We start from the raw sequence: 8150 nt of genomic DNA, 5'->3' as shown, positions 1-8150 counted from the left end.
AATATGTTTGGGGGGCTGTGGGGATTACAATATATTTTATTGTGCTCTTTGGTTTTCTTTTTTTTTAATTTTTTTTAAGATTATTTTAATTTTTATTTATTTATGATAGTCACACACAGAGAGAGAGAGAGAGAGAGAGAGGCACAGACATAGGCAGAGGGAGAAGCAGGCTCCATGCACCGGGAGCCCGATGCGGGATTCGATCCCGGGTCTCCAGGATCGCGCCCTGGGCCAAAGGCAGGAGCCAAACCGCTGCGCCACCCAGGGATCCCCGCTCTTTGGTTTTCAATGAGAAAACTTCCACTACAGTTTGGCAATGGTAAAAACTCCCAATAATGTGATATGATGGCCATTTTAATTGTCTTTCCCTTCTGAAATTTGAAACACATTGTTTTTATTTTTAAATTATTCGGCACGACCGAAATGTTTGTTCAAACGAAGAACAAAGTATTCCGAGGACATACCATCATGGTCCTGTAACATCATGCAAGGCACTCCTTTTGTAAAGGCTTACAGTTATTTAAAAGAATATTTTGGAAATTTCCATAGGCTTTGTTACTTTGAAGACCAAAGGGGCAGAGAGGTGGAGAAGATGGGGCCTGAGCGCCGTGACAGGGCTCTAAGTCCAAAGGTGAGGGGGTTCTCCTGGCCTCCTGGTAGCTGCTCCCCATCTAAGGAACAGGGAATGGCCCTTGAGCAGCCCGTGGGCAGCTTGTTTTTAGAACTATGGTCAAGTTCAGTGAGTCCTGACCGAAGAAAGGATTTAATTATAAACTGATTACAAGCTGCTTTGCTGTTTATTTATTGTGATTTCAGCACAGTTTCCTTTCTCTGGGAAAACATCTCTTTGGGATAATAAGTGGCCCCTCAAGCTGACTGTGCCAGGGCCCAGGGACTGCATTTGGGCTGCTCCTCCCCACACCCCCACCCCACACCCATTGTGCAAATACATCCAGACACATGGACCGTCACGGAGGAGAGATGGACTCTGATTTCTAAACGCCCCACCCGGCTAGAATTATTTTTAATTATGCATTTGTCAGGAAGATTCCCTCTGTTTGATTACACAATTACATATTAAGCTTATAAAGCTTGAACAGATGAACAGTTTTTAAAGACCCAAAACTGATTTTTAGTGAAACAAACCAAAAACTGATAAATATTTTTGAAAAGTTTTGTTTTTTTTTCTCATTTTTAACAGGAAACCACTGTTGGAAGGAAAATGACCAGCTTTGCACCAATTTCTAGCCATCACGTACTGAGGTATAATATAACGACGTTTATATACACATTTATCAATTTTCTGAAAGCTCCATTGATTGTCAGATTGTACATTGTATTTTCCCAATGTTGTCAAACTTTTTTTTTTTTTTTTTTAATTCTTTCTTTCTAAGTTTCCTGCAAACTCGGAGTCTCCGGTGGGGACGTTGAAGAACACTGCTGGAACTCTTCTCATATATAAAACAGCATGTACATTCAAGCTCCAGGTATTGATGTTTCTTTTTAACATCATAGTTTATTAAAACAGGCTTGAGATAAAATTCTTCGATTTATAAGGGAAGGGTTTTCTTTCTCTTTTTTGGCCTTCTTGCATTATCTTACACTTGGGCAGTGTTTCTCCAAGAGAGATTTGACGTTGCCTGTAAGTCTGGCTGGGCAACATGGTATCGCAAACAGAACCAGCACGCTGCCTTCCTCGGGCTGCCTGGCCAGCAGCAAGATGCCTTGCGATGCTGAGGAGTTAGTGAGTTTGTGGCTGCCACCAGGAAGGCTCAGTGACACACGCCCCAGGATCCAAATTCACCCAACTCTTGGTTGTCCTATCCTGGTCTCCAACCTCCAACCTCTTCTGTCTCTCCCTCCCTCCTTCTCTCCCATCCATCTCTCTCTCTCTCTCTCTCTCTCTCACACACACACACACACACACACACACACACACACACACACACTAGTGTTCATCAGGGCCACTGCTGGTCAACTCGGGGAACTGACACAGGGCAGCCCTCCCTTCCAGCAGCAGCAGCAGCAGCACTGGGATTCGGAACCAAGCACGGAAAACCTACCAGGGGTGGAGGCAGGGGCTCTGGCTAGCGCCCTAATCCGCTCTGCTCCAACTCCTCTGTCCCTGTCCTCCCTCAGGGAAGGTGCGTCTCCCGGGTCCCCGGGTGCGGGGAAGGTGGGTGAGCACACGGAGCACCTGCAGCACCAGGAGGCTCTCTGAAATGACTGGTGCCCCTAGGTGACCAGAGACTACGAGACAGCCTAAGTCTGGTACCAGGGCCACCCTTTCCCTCCCAATGGCCATGGGGTCCAAAGAGGACCTTCTGGGTAGATACAAACGAGGAGAGAGGCTTACATGTACCTGGAGGCTGCTGCTTCCCTCTGCATGCGGGGGCAGCAGGGGCCCAAACTAGGGGTGGGGGCGGGGTGAGGAGCAAGAGTGAGTGGGGTGTGTGAGTTGGGTAGGGAGCAAAGCCGAACCCATCCTGTGAGTGTGGGTGGTAGGCACTGCTGCCGTGGCCACCTGAGGCTCCTGGTCCTAGGAGGAGGTTAGTAAGGGCCAGGGGAGGACAAGGAAAGGAGCTGCTGCCCCCTGGCCTCTGGCAGCCCTCCGCCCTCCTCACCACCACTAGGAAGTCCCTCTTACACCTGGCCCAGTCCCAGTAGTCCCAGAACCCCCTGGGCCACACTCTGGTCAGGGTGAAGAGAAGCCATCCGCCCCTCGGGGCTGCCGTTCACCCCCACTCCCCACCTCCCTGGAGCACCCAGGGAAGACCCAGAGCCTCCAGGTGGCCCAGGCTGGCCTGGAGGAGGAAACGGGCCACAGGTAGCACCCCGGCTGCCCTCCCACAAGTACCTAGAAGTCTCTTGGGGTGGGCCAGGCTCCCCTCGACAAAGCGGGGGCAGGGTGCCAGCCTGTCACCCCTGGACGGCGCGGCTCCGGGTCAGAGCACAGGCTGGAGGCCCAACAGCTGGAGCAGGGCTCCTCGGAAGGGTCCCCTGGGGGAGGGAGGCACGACAGGTGCGCGCCCCGCCCGTCTGCGCTCCCCGCGCGGCCCCGGCCCGGCCCCGACTCCGCGGGCGCCACGCGGGCGGGAACCGGGCTGCAGCTCAGGTCCTCCGGACGACACTGGGCCATCCCCGCGTCCGCTCAGACTTCGGTCCCCTCCCGACTGTAGACCAAGGGGCCCAGGCGGAAGCCGGCGGCCGCTGCCTGCGGGCCGGCGCCGAGGCCGGGTGCGGGGCCGGGGGCCGCGGGTCTCCCGAAGGAGAAGTCTCCGGCCAGGCCGGCGGGGAAGCTGCCGAGGCCGCCAGCCAGGGCCCCCATGGCCGAGGCGAAGCTGGAGAAGCAGGCGGCGTCGGGCGGGGACGGCGGGGCCCGCGGGTCCGGGGAGGGGGCGCCCAGGGGCTGCAGCTCGGGCGCCCTGGCTCCCCCGGGGCTGCGCGCTCCCGACCCAGCGGCGCCCACCTCTCCTCTCCTCTTCCTCTTCCGTCGGAAATTCCCGTTGTCGAACATCTTCTCGCAGTTGGGGTCTAGGGTCCAGTAGTTGCCTTTACCTGCGCAGGTAAAGAGAGGGCGCAGCTCAGAGCAGGTCAACCTCGAGAAGATCCCCCCCGCGCTCCCTCCATCCGTCCTCGTCCCCCACCTCGTCCCCCACGCCTCGAGGTCTGTGCCTGGGACTGGGACGAACAGCTACATCCGAGAAAGGCCGGGAAGGGCGCCCACCGAGGCATCCCGAGCCCCCCTAAGTTCAAGGCCAGGGAGAAAGCAGCAGCCCCCGGGTTGCAGAGCCAGCTGGGCCTCTGCGTGGTGTCCCGCGCTTCCCCGAGCAAGCGGCATCTCTTCGGCCTTACTTACCTTTTTTTTTTTTTTAAATAAAGACTGTATTATTTATTTACTCATGAAAGACAGACAGAGAGAGGCAGAGACACAGGCAGAGGGAGAAGCAGGCTCCATGCCGGGAGCCCGACGCGGGACTCGATCCAGGGTCTCCAGGATCAGGCCCTGGGTTGCAGGCGGCGCTAAACCGCTGAGCCACCCGGGCTGTCCCCTTACTTCCCAATTCTGGGGTGGGCACCGTCCTCCCCGTTTTACAGCAAAGGACCCCGAAACCCGGAGACGCGCCCCCCAAGGCCGATCCAGCTCGTCCTCCGCGGGAGCGCACAGGGGGTTCGAGACCCACAGAGCGCTAGGCCCGAAGTTGGGGCCCGCGCGACCCGGGGGTCGTCTAGGAGCCTGTCTGCCCCCCCCCCGCCCCGCTCCTCTCCAGCTGGGCCGTGCAGCTGGGATGCCCCGGGCCCCCCCATGCTCGCGCGCCAGCAGCAGCCGCGCTGCGGGAGTCCGCGGGGTGCGGCCCCGGCCGTCGGGGGCGCGCCCTCTTTCACCTGGGTCGTCCTCCTCGCGGGGCACCTTCTTGAAGCAGTCGTTGAGCGACAGGTTGTGGCGGATGGAGTTCTGCCAGCCGGCCTTGCTGCGCTTGTAGAAGGGGAAGTTGCCGGCCACGTACTGGTAGATCTGGCTGAGCGTCAGCCTGCGCCGCGGCGCGCTCTGGATGGCCATGGCGATGAGCGCCGAGTACGAGTAGGGCGGCCGCACCAGGCGCAGCAGCTCCTGCGGGCCCGACAGGCTCAGCCACGCCAGGTCGGCGCCCGCCAGGCCGCCCGGGGCGCCGAGGAGCGCGCCGGGGGCCGCGTAGCCAGGGCCGGCGAGGGCCGGCGCCCCCGGGCAGGGCGCGCAGGGCGCGGGGCCCAGAGCGGGCGCGTCCAGCCACAGGCGCTGCGCCGCGCCGGGGGCGCCCAGGTCCCCGCGCGCGTAGGGCGCCGGGGGCGCGGCGGCCCGGGCCTGGCTGTGCGCGCCGGGGCAGACCCCGGAGCCGTCGCAGTACGAGGCCATGTCCAGCCGGTCCCGGGCCGGGCCGGGAGGCTCTGCGCCGAAGCTCCTGCGCGCCCCGTCCAGCCCCGCCGCCGGCAGCTCCCGGGCCCCGCCCTCCGCCCTTTAAATGCGGTCGGCGGCCCTCGCCCCGGTGCCCGCGGTGACGAGCCCCCTCCCCCCGACTGCGAGGCCCCGAGTGCCGTCTGGATCCCCGCCCCAGGGTCCTCTTTCCGCCCCGCCCCGGCCCCGGCCCCGGCGCACTCCGGAGACGCCGCCCCGGGGATTCCAGCCCTCGATGCGTCCTGCGCCCCGGACCGGCGTCCGCGGGAATCTCACCGGTCCCGGCCTCATCTGGCCTCTAGGGCCCCGAAGTCCCGGCTGCCCTGCTGCCCTGGACCTCCTCGCGCAGGTGCCACGTCTCCCGCAGGCCCCCAGTGGGACGCACGGCACCTTGCTCGCCCTTGGGGGACCCTGCCTTTGCGGAATGTCTCATCCCCCCGTGCGCGCTCCGCAGACGGGGAGGAGTCGCGATGAGGCCCACGGATGTCGATGCGCTGCGGCCACGAGGCGAGGCAGCGCGGGGAAGGACGCGAGCGACCGGGGCCAGGCCTGGCTGGGCCGAGACAGTGGCGCTGGAGGCCTACGGGGTCCCCGCTCAATCAGTGCGCGGAGGCGGGCCGGACCCCTGAGACAGGCTGGAAGCTCCAGCCTCCCCAGCTGTCCCGGGAAGCCTTTTTTTTTTTTTTTTTTTTTTTTTTTTTTTTTTTGCAGAAACCGCGCCTGGCTTATTGGCGCCGCGGGGTGCAGGGATTAGCGAAACCCTCCCCTGGCCGTCCCGGGACTCCGAGCGCGCCCGCGCGGTTCTCCCGCTGCCTCCGGCTCCCTCTGGCTCCCCCAGCCTCCCCGCTCGCGGCCTCCCCGCTCCCCGCCGGCTCTCCGGGCTCCCGCCCACCCCCCCGCCCGGTGCGCCTGGCACCACGGGGCTGGGTGCCTGGGAAGAGCGCCAGCATCCAGGACCCCCGAGTTCCTGCCACCTGCCAGCGCGCGGAGACGGGAAAAGTCTCCGCGGATCGAGGTTCCGAGATAGGAGCCGGGCCCCATCCCTTCGAAAACCAGCGCCTGCTGCAGCAGAGCCAGTCTCCTTGAAACGGGTTTCGCCCTGGGTCTGTGGAACGACAAAGCAAATATATTTAAATTCATTTAAGGGACCCAAGTTTCAATCCTACAGCCCGCCTCCTCTCCTCTTTGGTGGTGGGGAGGAGGAGGAGGAGGAGGAGGAAGAGGAGGAGGGCGATGGGTTGGGGTTAAGGATTGGAGGAGGGAGGGAAAGATTTGGATTTAGGATTTAAGGGTCTCATCTTGGGTCACACTGTTGGTGTGGCCTTAGGCCTCTTAAATTGTGATTTTAAATTTTATGTAAAACCGCCAATTTGTGGAACGATTTAAGGGCAGAAGGGAGAGCCCCTCCATTGCAACATAGGCCTCTCCCCTTAAAAGGAATGGCCCCTAAGAAGTGGTAGGAGACCTCAAGGCAGTTCAGGGGGTGGTTCAGGCCGTGGTTCTGAGCTTCTAGAAGGTAGAGGCCAGCTCTTCGGCCAGCTTGTACCCGCCTGCCCCTCTCTCCCTTCCCTAAAGATTTCCAATTGTTGTAGGATCCCAGGTACCTTTCAGAAGCTCTCCCCACCCCCATCGCTCCCAGGACAGCCTGGGGGCGGGGGCTGTACTCAGGGGGGAAGACAGTACCTGCTTTTTCTTCCTTCTCTCATAACAGCAGCCAGAACCATCTGCCTGTCGGCTAAGCGGTTTTCAGCATGTCCTCACAGTTTTAAACACGTGCTGCTCTCTGTGGAGGCGACAAGCTTTTGGTAACAGCATCTTAAAGAAAAAGTCTTGCCATCAGCCACCGTGGCTGCGAGCATGACTCAGATGTGTTCGTTCTGAAGCAAACTGTGTCTGCGCTCCCGTGCACCCCTCCCGCCCTCCCTAAGGATCCTTAGTTTGCTGGAAGTCTAAGCAGGTTTCCACACCTGACGTTTGAAAAGACTGCTGGTTAGGAGGCAGCTTTCCAGAAACCAGGCTTCGTGAGGCCGGGGCACCTCGGAAGCCACACAGCTCCATCAGGACCCGAACCACAGGAGCAGTGGAGACGGAGCATCAGGGTCAGAAGCGCAGCCACGCGGTGGGCGTCCCAGCACAGCCCGCATCCACAGGACCTTGGGTCCTTCCCTTTGTTCCAGCAGCAGATGTGGGTGTGTAGCTTCTGCAGAGTCAGGAAGCTTCTGCTCCTCCCTGGGGGGGTGGGGGGGGGGGTGGGAGGGGGTCTGATCACCCAAGGCTCTGAACGTACAAGACACTTATCCTAGTGGAGTAACACTGTGATTTGGGAAGAAGCATTAATGTGATCGCGGTGAACTGCTTTACTGGGATAATAAAATCAGAGATACAGAATTTTAAAGAACATTTTGGCTCATCTCTTAACAATGAAAAGGAATTTAAAAAAAAGATGATAGTTCTTTCCAAATCCCCTTTAATTTGAACAGCCTTTCTTTCTGTTAATATTGTCAGTCTTTAACACGCGTGCGCTTCAGACTTCTAAGAAAATCAGATGAAGCTTCATGTAATTTCTCTCAATTTGGCTTTTGTAAAAAAAAAAAATCACTACAGTTTGTGCAGGAATGCCCATATTTGGGATCCCTGGGTGGCGCAGTGGTTTAGCGCCGGTCTTTGGCCCAGGGCGCGATCCTGGAGACCCGGGATCGAATCCCACGTCAGGCTCCCGGTGCATGGAGCCTGCTTCTCCCTCTGCCTGTGTCTCTGCCTCTCTCTCTCTCTCTCTGTGACTGTCATAAATTAAAAAAAAAAAAAAAAAAAAAGGAATGCCCATATTTTAAACACCGTTCTTTGCTTCGTGAGCCCAGTGTCCATCTTCCATCTCTACTGTCTCAGCCTCCCTATCTCTCAACAGATTGGACTCATAAAATGAGTATCAGTAGATGGAGTACAGTCATTTGGGGGAGAAATGTCTTAACACTTGAGTCAGACTTGGATGGAACTCTGATGAGAATTTTTCCAAGAGGGGGAAAAAAAAAGCTCAAGGGGATGAAAGAATAGGGAAAAAGTCTCCATCTCCAGGGTACCCAGCTTCCCCTGCACCCTCAGCCCCGCTAGGGTTCCGAACACAACTCCCTCCCTCCCTCAAACCCCTGCCCCCCTTCCCCTTTATTCTCAAAAGTGACCCCACTGCCTCCTTTGAGGATAGGTCTCTCCAGTCTTCCCC

General features: G+C 58.5%; 2 protein-coding genes across 2 annotated transcripts; one reads left to right on the top strand and one right to left on the bottom strand.

Annotated features, from left to right (window-relative positions):
* Positions 1-949: 949 nt before the first annotated feature.
* FOXI2 (forkhead box I2) lies at positions 950-4894 on the bottom strand. Its single transcript, XM_055345754.1, has 2 exons — positions 4387-4894; positions 950-3558 (listed from the first exon to the last, which is right to left on the bottom strand). Exons 1-2 carry the CDS (start codon positions 4892-4894, stop codon positions 3152-3154), a joined length of 915 nt encoding a protein of 304 aa, XP_055201729.1. The 3' UTR covers positions 950-3151.
* Positions 4895-5000: 106 nt separating this feature from the next.
* On the top strand, positions 5001-6019 carry LOC129523132 (nascent polypeptide-associated complex subunit alpha, muscle-specific form-like). Its single transcript, XM_055345753.1, has 2 exons — positions 5001-5567; positions 5645-6019. The coding sequence occupies exons 1-2, from the start codon at positions 5001-5003 to the stop codon at positions 6017-6019; spliced, it is 942 nt and encodes a 313-aa protein (XP_055201728.1).
* The last annotated feature ends 2131 nt before the right edge of the window (positions 6020-8150 follow it).

The sequence above is a fragment of the Nyctereutes procyonoides genome, unplaced genomic scaffold, assembly GCF_905146905.1.
Source record: "Nyctereutes procyonoides isolate TBG_1078 unplaced genomic scaffold, NYPRO_anot_genome, whole genome shotgun sequence".
NCBI classification, from domain to species: Eukaryota; Metazoa; Chordata; class Mammalia; order Carnivora; family Canidae; genus Nyctereutes; species Nyctereutes procyonoides.
This window is presented reverse-complemented; position numbering and strand designations above follow the sequence as displayed.

Coding starts and splice junctions, on each gene's coding strand:
- FOXI2 (XM_055345754.1), bottom strand. CDS start 4,894: ATGGCCTCGTACTGCGACGGCTCCGGGGTCTGCCCCGGCGCGCACAGC. Junction 3,559..4,386: donor CCGCGAGGAGGACGACCCAG/GTGAAAGAGGGC, acceptor TTACCTGCGCAG/GTAAAGGCAACTACTGGACC.
- LOC129523132 (XM_055345753.1), top strand. CDS start 5,001: ATGCGGTCGGCGGCCCTCGCCCCGGTGCCCGCGGTGACGAGCCCCCTC. Junction 5,568..5,644: donor GGGCCGGACCCCTGAGACAG/GCTGGAAGCTCC, acceptor TTTTTTTTGCAG/AAACCGCGCCTGGCTTATTG.